At 49.5% G+C, this 14,685-nt stretch overlaps 1 protein-coding gene across 5 annotated transcripts in view; it reads right to left on the reverse strand.

Moving 5' to 3' along the window:
- DZIP1L (DAZ interacting zinc finger protein 1 like) overlaps positions 1 to 14,685 on the reverse strand; it is a 56,942-nt gene that overhangs the window by 21,527 nt on the left and 20,730 nt on the right. For 3 of the 5 annotated variants that reach the window (XM_023587486.3, XM_012523406.4, XM_058295016.2), the window contains exons 3-7: positions 9,286 to 9,867; positions 6,337 to 6,421; positions 4,235 to 4,356; positions 3,976 to 4,137; positions 468 to 596 (exon numbers count right to left, since the gene is read on the reverse strand). In XM_023587486.3, the coding sequence (XP_023443254.2) occupies positions 468 to 596; positions 3,976 to 4,137; positions 4,235 to 4,356; positions 6,337 to 6,421; positions 9,286 to 9,786 (999 nt within the window). In that variant the 5' untranslated portion in view covers positions 9,787 to 9,867. Of the gene's footprint in view, positions 1 to 467; positions 597 to 3,975; positions 4,138 to 4,234; positions 4,357 to 6,336; positions 6,422 to 9,285; positions 9,868 to 11,112; positions 11,332 to 11,996; positions 12,035 to 14,685 lie in introns of those variants that run through there. The other 2 variants (XM_004453769.3, XM_058295017.2) reach the window with 2 other exon arrangements.

Consider the following 14,685-nt stretch of genomic DNA (forward strand, 5'->3'; position numbering starts at 1 on the left):
CATATCGGTAGCTTGAAACTGACCACGGCAGAGGATTTACACCAGAGAAAAACAGGCAGCTGCCACACATCTGGGGCTTTTTTTGTCCTGGAGAGTCGGTTGTTAAACACGGACCAGCGTCCCCCTGGCCCAGCTCAAACCTCTCCAATCCGGGAGAGTGCTGCTCTTTCAAAGGGCTGTGTCGCCACTGGTTTGACCTCAACACGGGGCACAGGAGTTACATCAGGAGGCCCGGGTGTATGTGTTTTCTAAAAAGGCCCCCAGGTGAATCTGACACTGCACACATGCGCAGCAGCAGCCTCAACTGAAAATCCTATCCTGAGCTTTCCTGTGTTGGCAGGAGGTGTGAAAACAGAACTTGGATAGCTTTCAACTCTAAATCCACAGAGCGAAGAGGAGAGACCTTGCTGGAAGAGCGCACGGCTCTTTGCTGCTCTGGGTAGAAGAGCCCGGGGCCGGCAGCCTACCTGCATGTCCATCTTCTCCTTCAGGGCCCGGAGCTCCTGTGCCTGCCCGAGCCGCTCCTCGCGCTCCTCGTCCCGCAGCGACCCCAGGTGGGACTCTGTGACGCTGTGGGACTGCAAGGCCTGCAGTTTCTGAAAAGGCCAGGGCACAGTTTTACCCGGCTGAGCACCTGATCCTGCTGTTGTCTTTGACACCTGGAGCTGCGTCCAAAGGGCGCACCTTACCCAACCGAGAGCCCCCACCGGCCACCCCGGCCACCCGGACGCCGGAGAGGCCCCGGGGACCAGCACCCCCTCCAGGGCTGTCCTGAGGGCGCAGCCCCACACAGAAGCAGCTTCCCACGGAAGACCCGAGTTCACGCGTGGGTACCGCGCGAGCGCCCTGTGAGGAGCCGGATCGGTTAGAGAAGTAGGAGCACGGGCAGAACTGCATGGGCAGGACAGCTTTTCGTTGCAGCTGAGCAAATATAAGTTAATACCACAAAAAATTTTCGGGGGGAAAAAATTATGAAGGGAAGGAGACCAGACACAGAGGACTACAAATCATATGATTTCATTTACATAAAATGTATAGATTACTCAGTTTATAAAGGAGATTAGTGGTTATGTAGGTCTGAGGAAGGAAGGCTAAGGGGTGTGGAGTCTTTCGGGAGTAAGGAAATTGTTCTAAAATTTTTGAGATGATGAATGTACGACCCTGTGATTATAGTAAAAACCATTGATGAGACACTTTACGTGGGATAGCCAGGAAGAGCAGCTATGTAGAGTGGGGGAAGCATAGAGGGATTTTCTTGTTTGTCTGTTTTTTGTTTTTTATTATCATTATTATTGAAATAATGAAAATGCTCTAATAATGATGGAAGCGATGAACGCACAACTGTATGTTTATAGCAAATACCATTGATTGTACACTTTGGATGAACTGTGTGTTTATTAATACGTATCAATAAAATGGATCTGTTAAAAAAAAAAAGCACGTAACTTCAGTTCCACTTAAATTCTGCAGTGCTCAAAACCCAAGCTCGCCTGACGGCTGTCCCGTTTCTTTCGGTCTCAGGCTGCCAAGAACCAGCGTCTTGGGGTCTCGCACCCCGAGCCATTCCGTGAGGATGCCTGCCCTGCCCCCCACCACACAAAAAAGAATCCTCCTGCTGTCACCAGCCAGGGCCACCCTCGCCAGCCTCGGAGCTGTGTCACCAACGCCTGGCGATTTCTGAGCTAGCAGTGTGCAAGCTGAAGGAAGAGGCAGGGGAAACTGGATCGAAGAGGCAATGCCCTTCCACCCGCTTACGTTTCTATTTTAAAATAGATCACTAGTGCAATAACGGAGACAACAGCTCTCCATCTCTACTGCTGTGCAAAACGCGTCACGTCCTAGTAAAGCTCTCAGGAGAGGCAGGCACCGGGGTTTCACTAGGTATCCTGCTTGCTAACTGCTCATCTTTCATGTTTTCACTTAGTGCCTGTGTGTGATTGGATCCAACTTGCTAACCATTTCTAAACTCCCAGAATATTTTCAGTCAAGTGCTTTTCCAGACAGGCCCACAGCTCCTGGCGTCTGTGTCCACATCTGGCCTTCACACAGCTGCCAGGGCCCACATCACAGGACTGGCTTTTGTGCATTATAACCTCAAAATAAGTTCTTTTCAATTAAAGAACCCTCTGGGAGCTGGAATCCACCCCCTAGCTAAAGTTCTCTCTTCTGCGAGGTAACTTGGCCAAAGTAAAGGCTCAGATTTCTGTACCAGGGGAAAAGTTTTGAGGAAAAATATGACCAAAATGTATTTAGCTCTCATCGGTCCTGCTAACATCAAGGAGAATCTTATCTTGTGTTTTGAAAATGAACGATCTTGTAATGTTTTTCATCAGTCTAAACGGAATCTTGTTTTCCCCCCACAAACATTAAAAATAAATTGACAAAATAATTATCCAACTACACCTAGAATGTGTATCCAGTTCGGTGCCTATGTTTTAATAAAGGTAAAAGACGAAATGTTAGGTGAGAGGACAGAGAGGTGAAACATGCAAACATAAAAATACAACATAAATAATCCTATACAGGGAAGACTAAAAAAAAGAGTCCCAGTTTAAGAGCATGTGGTCCAGGATTAAAAGGAACGCGTGGATGACGAGAATTACGTCCTTATGTACCAAAACTCAGAATTTCCTAACCCAAAGTCGCCCTTTGGCCGCTGAATGAGGGGGTTTCTGAGCAGTAACCTGGAATCCACCTCAGGACTAACTGATGATGTGTCCTCAGTGGGCGCCGTGTCGGGGCCTGGGCGTGAGGGGGCACTGACCGCGGGATGGGGGGCGCGGGCAGGAGGTCCCCGTCGTGGGGCGGCAGCCCTGGGCAGGGTGGGCTCGGTCACGGCAGCACGGCCGGGCCCCACTCCAGCCCCACTGCCCTCCACCCCCAGCTCTCCATCGCAGGCTAAGAGGCCGGTACCAAGACTCCCGGCACGTCCTGTGGAAGCCCCTTTTGGAAGAGTGACGACTGGGGTTTCTTCCTTCAGGCAAAACATAGCACGGCTGCGAAAAACACTGTCAGAGCGCTCGGTTTCAAAACGCAAGGACAGATTCTCCTCCGTGTCCGGTGGACCAATGCGCGCTAAACACATTTTGGAGCACTTTTTCCTCAGCACGTTTTCCCTGATCCAGTTTCAGTCATACAGGCTTGCACAGGATGAGCCAAGGATAGCTCGAATCCGGTTTTTCGTGAGTAAACTAAACAACACATCCAGTAGAAGAGCAGAGACCTTGGCATTTTAAGAGGTAGGTTCAAATCCCAGCTCCACCTCTTCAGTGGTGCAACCTTGAACATGTTATCTGGCCTCAGTTTCCTCACTTGCCAAGGAGGAATGATATGCTAAAAAAAAAAAAAGAACTTCGAAAAAGGGAACCAATATACTAATGATGCATCTATACTGAGAATTTTTAATCCAATGTGTTTCCTGTGAAGATTAAAAGTTAATGTATATACACTGCTCTCACCTGGAGCTGAAAATAGTACATATAGGTAATAAATGTCAGCTCTTATGTATCACCCCACACCACCCAGGGCCCAACAGAGTGGCTGCCATGTAGCCAGCACTCAGTGACTATCTGATGAGGAGAAAATGCATTCATTTAAATTTTGTCTCATTTCTGGCCCAGCAATGAAAAGTCCTTTGCAAAATTAATGATAATATCTAGGACGTCCTTGCCATATACCAGGTACTATTCTAAGTTCTGTGTATGTACTAATTTAAACCTTTCAGCAACCTATCTTACAGAAAAGAAACTGAGGCACAGAGAGGTTAAGTAACTCACCCAAAGTCACACAGCCAGAATGTGATGCAACAGAGATTCAACCCCAGTCCCTGGCCTCTGGAATCTGGCCTCACGGCGTATGAGCACCCCCCACGGCAGATGAAATAAAACTTACACGAAGTAAGAATGGGATTTTGAGAACAAACCAGCAGAGTTTCAACAAAAGAACTTGGAAAAGCCTCTTTTGAATGTAAGGTACCTCTTCTAGTGTGGAGTTCTGGTTGGCGACACTTTTAAATTCATCCCAAAATAATTTCCTTAGCTTGTCTATTTCCCCATAAAGCTTGGCCTGCTCTTTTTCTTTCCATTCCTCAAATTCTTTCTTCGCTTCTATTTCCCTCTGGCGAGTGAGCTCTGCTTCCTACGAAGAAAAGCAGGAACAACAGAAGCATCAGCTCCACGTGGTAAGGCAAGTATTTACCGAGGCCCGCGCGGCGCGAGCCTCCTCCCCTGCCCACCTGGAGCTGCCGCCGTCTCTCAGCCTCCCGCTGGGCGTCCAGCTCCTCCTGGGTCCACTTCAGCTTGGCCCGCAGCTCTTCCAGCGCCTCCTCCACGAGCTGTTCCTGCTGCTTCTGTTTCCCTTTGGGGCCCATGCAGAGAGAAGGGGGCCAGGGTAAGTTTGTAAAAGCCATTCAAGTGTAGTTCCTCACCTCTGCCACCAGTCACGCATCTGCATGAGACCAGCTGGGCCACGTGGTGGGCTGACCTTGGGCAAGCTACATAACTTTCCTGCCCCTCAGTTTCCCCAAACTACAGAATGAAAATAATCACCGCAGCTATAGCACAGAAGGCTGTTGTGAGGATCAAATGCAGTAACAATGCAAAGCGCTCAGTATGGGCCTGGCATGGCAGCTCAGTAAATGGAAACTATTATTGTATTGTTATTTAAAATGCATATTTTGACCGTACTGACACATGGGTTTGTGAATGCAAAATTACTAGAGTAACAGAAGGAGAATGCCAAAGAGTATGCACACTCTACCTACACACAACGTACCTATCTACACTAACAGGTAGCAGAGAGGAATTTAAAGAAATGACAATAATTGTCGTTTTAAGTTCATTTTTTCATTAAGAGAGCTTGAAATGTTTAGTTTTAAATCTGTAGCATGTGTTCTGAAAGCATACTTTAACCAAGATTGCTTATTGTATACTTTAACAGGTCTAAGTTAACTAAATCATATACTGATAAAGCAAGAGTTAATGATTAGTGAAAAAAACACCAGTTGTGCTTCAATATCTATGACTTTTCATTAAAACTCTAAGCCTTTTCTTTGAAGAGACATGGCTTTTCTCAGGTAGGGCTTTTTCAAAACAAGTGATTTTTAGATGCTGTAGAAACAGTTTGGTCTAATAAGGTGATCTGAAGTGAATGTGGGACAGGAGATTTGGGGCACCTGGAAATCTGACTGCCTGAGAATAAATGGCCATAAATGTTAATGTAACAAAAGTTATCCTGAGAACACATTTCCCTCACTTTGCACCACTTTACATTAAGGGGTCTACACAAAGATTTACACACAAGAATGCTCACCATCGTGTGACTTAAAATAGGCAAATTTTTGAGTAACCCATATATTCAACAGGAAGAAACTGTGAAATAAATTATGATAGCCATGTGATGGACCACTATTCAGCCGTTAAAAATCATGTTTGCAAAGATGGTTCAATAACACTTGGGAAACAGGCTGTATATCCTTAAATGAAAATAAGCATAGTCAAAACTGCATCCTATATTATTATGTTTTCTACAGAAAAAAAAAAATGACAGAGTATACCAAAATATCAACTGCTGGTAATACCATGCATGTTTTTTTTAATTTTCTCTTTTCTATCTTCCTGTATTTAAATATTTTTATCAGAAAAAGAGTATTTGAGAAATGGAAAATCTGTTTTCCCCTAGCAGCCTCGAACAGAGCACCAAAAAGAATTAGATACACAATAAATGTATAATAACAAGGAAAATGATGCTGTTTGAAAACACGAAGCCTGTTGTTTAAAAAGGGAGCTAAAAGATGGGAAATAAGAAAAAGGTTTTATTTAATGGGATTTTTATATTCAGATGTTTTAACAGATATTTCTTATTGAACCTCAAAACAATGGATAAATTTTGTGTGATTTATGTATCTTTTTTAAAAAAGATTTAAAGAACAGTGTGCAACTCTTTTGGCAAAAACATACAGCCCTGCTACTCATTTTGGAACTTGAAATGGTAAAACTTAAATGATTAAGTCCTGACAAGCTCAGGCAGGGAAGTCAAAGGGCCGGCCAGGTGCCCATTTACCCCACTGAAGCTCGTCTGTAGCCGGGCTCCGAGAAGGGCAGACGCACAGAGGGCAGGGCGCGAGGGCGGCTGCAGCCCCCGGGCGACAGCCCTGCTCTCAGCAGAGGCCGCGGAGACTCCAAAGAGGAGGCGCTTGGCCAAGGTCACACGACAGGGACACCTGAGACCCGACCACACCCTCCCCTGCCGTGTGGAGGCAGGACTCCCAGGGCAGGTGGGGGTGCCTGTGCACCCCTGAATGCCAGCCCCAGGCCTCCACCACCCGCGCGCACTCACCGCCTTCCGCGACGCCTGCGTGCCTGCGCTGGATGTGGCCCCGGAGAAAGGCAGCGTTCATGAACGTCTTGTCACACAGGTGGCACTGCACAGAGGGGGGCAGCGGGGAGCCCAGGGTTAGGATCCCCCGAGTCGGCTGGGAAGTCTCCCCATCCGGGAACTCCCGTGGCCTGGGGCCCACTGAGCTGCTTGGGACATGGAGCTGCCTGCCTGAGCAAGGCAGATTCCCTCCTCCACCCTGGCCGGCGACCTGGAGAGCTTTAAAACACCACCCGTGCCCCAGGAGAACCAAGAACACTGGCTGGATAGCTGACGATATGAAGGAAATCTTGCTGATGAGATTAAGGAATTGTTGTTGGATTTTGGTGTGATGATGGGATTGTGTTTATGTTTAAAAGTGGAAGTCCTTGCCTTTCAGAGATACATACACAAATATTGACGGATGGAATCAGATGGCATGGAGAGTGGGTAGGGAAACAGATATAACAATGGCATGAGCTGGTAACTGCTGGGTGGCTGGGTGGTGTGTAGATAAAGGTTCATTATCGTACTCTCTCTACTTTCATATGGTAGAAATTTCCCATAGCAAAACGTTTTTCAAAAATGCCCAAGCCCCACTCCAGGGTTAAGAGTCGCCAGAGGCGGACAGAGCAAATAAATAATATCTGTAATTCCACTTCTCTTTCTTCATGCACGTCAGATATCATATTATCTTTCTACTGCAAAACTTCAGAAGGCTTCTCAACTTTGCAGGGTGCCAATGCTGGTCAATCAGAGTAAGAGGGCATATTAAAGTGAAATCTATTTGCTTTCTTGGCACAAAGGCAACGTGATAAGAATTACCAGTTGTCCCCCAAAATCTCTTTTCCCCTTCTTCTTTTTTAATAGAAAACCCTGGTTTTTGGCTGGTCATGATGTCACTGAGAATAAAGACTATGTGTCCAGCCTCTCTTGCAACCAGGTATGGCCATGTGACTAAATTCTGGCTGATGAAATATAAGCAAAATGGTATATGCAACTTCTGGAAGATGTCATCTAAGAAGGAATCGTGCCCTTCCTCCCCAGCCCTCCCCCTGCTGAAGAGAACGTGGAGCTGAGAATTGGAGCCCAGGCCACCATCCTGGAATATGACGCAGAGGCCAAAGAATGAGGCCGGCAGAGCAAAGAAGGAGCTGGGCACCCAGTGGCTACATTACATACCAGCCCTGGACTGCTGACCACCAGGCTTGTGGATGAGAGAAATAAGTTTCTATCTGATTTCAACAATTGTTAGCTGGGATTTCCTGTCACCCAAAGTCAGATCTAATCCAAATAGATGTAGCCTGAATTAATAGCCTTTGCCCACGCTGGAACTCTAAAGCAACACAAATGAAAATCTAGTTGTCAGAAGAAATATGAGTTTGGCAGGGTGGAGGATAGCGCGTCAGGCATCTCATTCAGATTGCACACTTTTCCCCGCGTGCCCGCTCACCGTCCTCCCTCTCCCCGCTTCAGGCAGCACGCAAAGCAGGCACCTCTCGCCTCCGCCCCACGCTCCCCAGCATGGCATTCAGGCCGCACCGTCCTGCTCCGCCAACCTCTCTGTCCCGACCACCCACCGCTGCCCGCACACAATCCCCACCCCCGGCCACCCCGAAGCCATCCTCCATCACAGGGGCACTCTCTCACGGGGGGGCCGGGTGCCCAAGCCCCCAACACTCCTCCACCAAAACCGTGCTCAGCCCTCAGGGCTCAGTTTAAGCAGCGCTCGGGAAGACGACTCCTTTCTCTGCTCTTGCTCCCACAGCTCTTCAGGCGTGTCCTCACCTCACCTGACACTTCCCCCGCCTGCAGTGGGCGTGTGTTCGTTGGGGACGGCAAAGCAGCCACTCCGCCCTTCCCTGCAGAACCCCCGCCTCTCTTGCCCTCGGTCCACGGGCGTGCGGGCAGCGTGGTGGAGCACGTGACCGGCACCCAAGCCGATCGGAACCCTGCATTCCCCGGCCCTGGGATTGGCCCGGCGATGGGCAGGAGACCCAAGCACGGCCAGGCACCCAGACGGCGCGGCGCGGGCCGGCTGCTGGGGCCAGCCTCGAATCGGGGGACAGGAGAAGCTGGCAGTGCAGCAGCCAACCTGCCACACCAGGACAGAACCTTCTGAGCCCGCAAGCCACCCAGGAAGACGAGCCAAGAGCTGCGGAGCGAGAAACTAGATACTGGAGACATCATCTGCTTCCTGGGGCAAGCCATATCTTTTCCATTAAATTAACCAATACATTTCTGCTTCGCCTAAGCCAGGTTAGGCTGCTGCTGTCACATTCAGAAGGACTCAATCCCTTTTGCACCGTAAGCAATTCTATCTGAGAGCACTTACACCAGTCACCATTCCAACACTGAATCACGAAGCCATCTGTCCCACCTACCCCTAAACTACAAATTCCTTGAAGGCCTAAACCAGAACGCCTTGTGCCTCCACACTCAGAGCTGGGCACAGGGCCTGGCCACGGGGACAATGTATCAGAGGGCCAATGTTCCCAGGCCACGCGCTGCGTGGAGGTAGCGCCCGGTGCTCAGGTGCTCTGAATTGTCACTCGGTTGGCTAATGGAGCCACTTTTCCAGAATAAGCCTGACTCTACTGAATCCACCATACACAGCCTCACACGCTTTTACCCACCACGCTCCCTACACACACACACACACACTGACTCACACGCCCCCTGCATTCATTCACACACGTCCTCCATAAACACGTGCTCTTACAGACACACTCCTGCACACCCAGAAGGCGGTCACACGCTGCGCAGCCTACACCCACGCAGTCACACCATCCATAAACACACCCCCCCCTCCATACACACAGCTACACACACACACACAGTCTACACGCAGGGCTACCACCGGCTCCACCCAGCGGCCGCGGCCCAGGGGCTGCCCACGTCCCAGCCCGCCCGCACCCGGCGCTGGCTCACCGTGTGGTAGGCGTGGGCGCCCGTCTGCAGGAGCAGCTGCTGCAGGGTGCCGATCATCCTGCGGCGCCGGCGGCTCTCCTCCCGCACGCCCTTGAGCTCGTCGGCCCGGCGGCCCAGCTCCTGCCTGCCGCGCTCCTGCTGGCCCAGGCTGGCCTGCAGCCGGGCCTCGAGCTGCGCCACGCCGGCGCTCAGGCAGTCCTGGCAGTGCAGCAGGTACTCGATGGTGAGCTGCGCCAGGCGCAGCACCTTGAGCAGCGCGGGGTCCACGGGCTGCCCGCAGCGGCCACACGCCTCCCGGCCCAGGTCGCAGAAGGTGACGCCGGCGATGTTCTCCTGCAGGGTGCCCACGTCCAGCTCGCGCGCCACGCGCTCCACGTCCAGGGCGCCGATGCGCCTCCAGTCCACGCTCTCGCGGCGCGGCTGGAACTTGAAGGCGGGGGGTGCGAAGGGCCCAAGGAGGGGGCCGCCGAGGCCCTCGGCAGCGGCGGCCGGAGACTGCATGGGCAGGGAGAGGCCGGGGCTGACCGCTGAGGAAGGCTGTCGCCAAGGCCACGGCAGCAGGCACACGAGCTGGGCAAGGGCCTGGAGGGCGAGAAGAGAGGGGTGAGGCGAGGGGCGGGTGGCTGCGCGGTGGGTGCCACTGGCGGCCGGGGGCCAGGCGGGCGGAGGCAGGGTGCCCTGCAGGGCAGCTGCAGTGCGGGCGTGCACCCGTGTGGCCCGGAAGGGAGTGGGGCTGCTTAAATAAATTATGGTGTCTCTACTCTGAAACACCGTGCCGCTATTGAAAAGAACAAGGCCGCTTTCCATCCAGGGGCAGGGAGTTAGCTACTAACTGTTTTTAATGATTTCTGTTTTTAATGATTTATTCATATAATCATACTTTAATAACTCAAAAATATGCAAAGATTTATAAATGTGTAACTACACATGCACGAGTGGTTTTCTATGGAGGAGAAGAGAAACAGGAATGTGAAATGGGGATAAATAAGTTAATAGATGGTTGATGGGGAAGCGGACTTGGCCCAGTGGTTAGGGCATCCGTCTACCACATGGGAGGTCCGCGGTTCAAACCCCGGGCCCCCTTGACCCGTGTGGAGCTGGCCCATGTGCAGTGCTGATGCGCGCAAGGAGTGCCCTGCCATGCAGGAGTGTCCCCCACATAGGGGAGCCCCACGCGCAAGGAGTGCGCCCCGTAAGGAGAGCCGCCCAGCGCGAAAGGAAGTGCAGCCTGCCCAGGAATGGTGCCACACACACAGAGAGCTGATGCAGCAAGACGACGCAACAAAGAGAAACACAGATTCCTGTGCCGCTGATAAGGATAGAAGCGGTCACAGAAGAACACAGCGAATGGACACAGAGAGCAGACGACTGGGGGGGAGGGGGGAGGGGAGAGAAATAAATAAAAACTAAATGAATCTTTAAAAAACAATAGATGGCTGATGCATGTCTGGGAGATGGAGGGACAGACCCATTAGGATAACACCTGGAGGAGCAGGCCTAACTCGGCCTCTATGCACCACATCATAAGGGCAGCACACACACAAATGACTGACGTTTACCATGTATATGTTGGTACAATGTAACAATGCATAATCAAAATTATATAAAATACAATTGTTTGTGATCCATATATATGATTCCTCATACATATAATTTCAGAAGAAGAGACTATTTCTGGAAAGACAGACAAGCGGTTTGCAATAATTACCTCCAGAGAGTGGGACTAGAAGTCAGAAGACTTTCACTTTTTCTACTTCTCGATACTCTTAAAGTTTCTTCCCATTATCATCTGTTACTTGCGCAATTTTTTAAAAGAAATATACGTACACACGATTTCTGCCGTTGAAGACCTTAGAACCTGGCTGGGGCAACAAGAGGTACACGCCACCCATTCTAGTCAAGTTCCTTCTAGACGATGTGATTCAGGCGTTTATGCATGACGGTAAGTCAGGAGAAGGGAAAGATCGCTGACCTCACGAAAGAGGAAAACGCCGGCAGGGAAGGATTAGGCTGGGCTGCAGGGAGAGGCAGGCCCAGGAAGACGTCTGGTCTCCCTGAGCCTCGCCGCCTCCCCCGAGAAGCCCACCCGCCTGCCTCCCGGGTGCTGTGAGGACGGGAGGAGTCCCGGCTCAGGGACAGTACTGGCCGATACCCAGGGAGTGCCAGCCTGCGAGCCGGATGCCAACGCCAGGTACGACATTGCCAAAGGGTACTACTATTCCCACTTTACAAGCAGGCATCCTGAGGTCTGGAGAAGCCGGTGGCCCGCCCCAGGCAGGCAGGGACGATCGCAGGTCCAGTGTGGGTGAGAAGCACCCCACACTGACTCTCGGGACTATTTCTTTATCCTAGAGCTTGGCTTGGGTCAGGTTACCCCGCCCCAGCCCTCGAATCCCCGACCCGCTCACGGGCTCACTGCCCTCTCTTTTACCGCGTGTCTGTGCGTGTTGGGACCGGGGCCGGGACCACCAACGTGTATTAAGCACAGCCCTGTCCCCGCCCGGGTGCCCAGCACAGTTTGTCGCCCACAGTGCCAAGTCCAGCCCCTCGGCCTGGCCTTAAAGACCGCCCACAGAACGCCCCCCACCCACCTTTTCAGCTTTAGCTCCCGTCCCTCCCACCCCTGACACTCGTCCTCCAGAACCGCTGCCACGGCCGCGAAGGCGCAGACCCACACACGCCTAAAGGGAGGCGGGCGACACGCTACTCACCATGCCCGGCTCCCAGCTGCAAGCGTGTCACCTGAGCCTCGGTGACCACTGCTCACAACAAGCCGTGCCTCCCGGCAACCCGAGTTACCAGGGCTGCCGTGGGCAGGGGAACAGGGCGCCAGCTTCCTGTCCTCCCGCACAGCGAGCTCGCACGGAACTCGGCTTTGGCTGTTTAAGCTTTGGCCTCAGACGTTCGCTGGCAGCCCTCTCCCTAAGAGCTAGCTGCAGGGCTCTCCAGCAGCCCTCGCTCAGCTCTCCTGCCTCTGAAGGCTCCTTCCAGCCTGTTTCGCTGGTTCCTGTTCTTTCGCCTTTTCTTTAAGGCAGGGGGGGCCAGCGCCCCCTGGTATTCTGCTGTGCACCCATGACCCGTTTCTCCCTGCAGCACTCTCCCCGGGGATGAGGACACACTGAGCCACGGCTTCAGCCACCCCGAGTCCTGCTCCCAAATCTCTCTCTCTCTACCCACTTGTCTCTTGGGGCCTTGGGGTCCAGTACTAATTATAGCAAAAGTTGCAAACCCAGATGTCACAGGGACTAGGAAAGTAACATTAAACGTGTGGGACAGGCCAGGTAGCAAGCTTGATGAGAAGGAGCCACTGATTCCTCATGCAAGTGTCCAACAAAGTAAGGCAGTGGCTCTCCAAGTAAGGTCCTGAGGCCAGCAGCCTCAGTGTCACCTAGGAACCTGTCAGAAGTGCAGAATCTTGGGACCCACCTCAGTGGGTGCTGACTCTGAAACACAGCAGTAGGAAGTGCTGGGAGTTGTGGCAAACTGGAGCATGTATGCCCCGTTTAGACGGGGCAGCCACCACTGAGCCCCAGCCATATGGGAATGGATTTTATGGGCAGAGTCTACATTCATTAAGAACACATTCAGAAGAACTAACTGCACAATAGGAGGAATTAGTAAAAAAACAAAAAAAAACAAAAACTAACACCAAAGAAAGAAGAAAGAAAGAACAAAGATCAGAGCAGAACTAAATGAAATAGAAAATAAGAAAGCACTCAAAAAATAAAACAGAGCTGGTTCTTTGAGAAGATCAATAAAACTGACAAACCCTTAGCTAGACTAACAAAGAAAAAAAAGAGAGAAGATGCAAATAATACACAAAATAAGAAATGAGAAAGGGGATATCACCACTGACCCCACTGAAATAAAGACTATCATAGGAGGATACTTTGAAAAACTATATTCCAACAAGAAAGACAACTTAGCGGAAATGGACAAATTCTTAGAAACACATAAGCAGCCTACATTGACGAAAGAAGAAATCGATGATCTCAACAAACCAATCACAAGTAAAAAGATAGAATCAGTCATTAAAAATCTCCCAACTAAGAAGAGCCCTGGGCCAGGCGGCTTCACAGGAGAATTCTACAAAACATTCTGGAAAGCACTAACACCAATCTTGCTTAAACTCTTCCAAAAAATCGAAATAGAAGGAACACTGCCTAACACATTTTATGATGCCAACATTACCCTAATACCAAAGCCAAACAAAGACACCACGAGAAAGGAAAATTACAGACCAATCTCGCGAATGAACCTAGATGCGAAAATCCTCAACAAAGTACTTGCTAATTGTATTCAACAACACAGTAGATGAATTATTCACCGTGACCAAGTGGGTTTCATCCCACTTGGTGTGCAACGATGGTTCAACATAAGAAAATCAATTAATGTAATACACCACATAAACAGACTGAAGGCAAAAAATCATATGATCATACCTATAGATGCAGAAGAAGCATTTGACAAAATACAGCACTCTTTCTTGATAAAAAAAAAAAAACACTGCAAAAGATAGGAATAGAAGGAAAGTCCTGAACCTAATAAAAGGTATATATGAAAAAGCCACAGCTAACATCATTTACAATGGTGAAATCCTAAAATCTTTCCCTCTAAGATCAGGAACAAGACAAGGATGCCAAGTATCACCCCTTCTATTTAACATTGTGTTAGAAGAACTAGCTCAAGCACTGAGGAAAGACCCAGATATAAAAGGAACCCAAATAGGAAAGGAAGAAGTCAAAATTTCACTATTTGCAGATGACATGATCCTATACATAGAAAGCCCTAAGAAGTCTACGACAAAGCTTCTAGAATTTATGAGTTCAATAAATTCGCAGGTTATAAGATCAATGCAAAAAAATCAGTAGCATTTCTGTACACCAGTGATGAGCAATCTGAGGAGGAAATCAAGAAACAAATACCATTTACAATAGTAAATTAAAAAATCAAATAGCTAGGAATAAATTTAACTAAAGATGCAAAAGACTTATACACAGAAAACTACACAACACTGTTCAAGGAAATCAAAGAAGACCTAAATAAATGGAAGAATATTCCCTGTTCATGGATAGGAAGACTAAATATTATTAAGATGTCTATTCTACCAAAACTGATCTACAGATTCAATGCAATCCAAATAAAAATCAACACAGCATTTTTTAATGAACTAGAAAAACTAACTATGAAATTTATTTGGAGGGAAAGAGGCCTGAATAGCCAAAGACATATTGAAAATGAAAAATGAAATTGGAGGAATCACACTACCTGACTTCAAAACATACTACAAAGCTACAGTAGTGAAAACGGCATGGTATTAGCACAAGGATAGACACACTGACTAATGGAATCAAATTGAGAGGTCTGCTACAGAGCCTCATATATACAGTCATCTGATAT

This window comes from Dasypus novemcinctus, chromosome 4, assembly GCF_030445035.2.
Source record: "Dasypus novemcinctus isolate mDasNov1 chromosome 4, mDasNov1.1.hap2, whole genome shotgun sequence".
Lineage (NCBI taxonomy): Eukaryota > Metazoa > Chordata > Mammalia > Cingulata > Dasypodidae > Dasypus > Dasypus novemcinctus.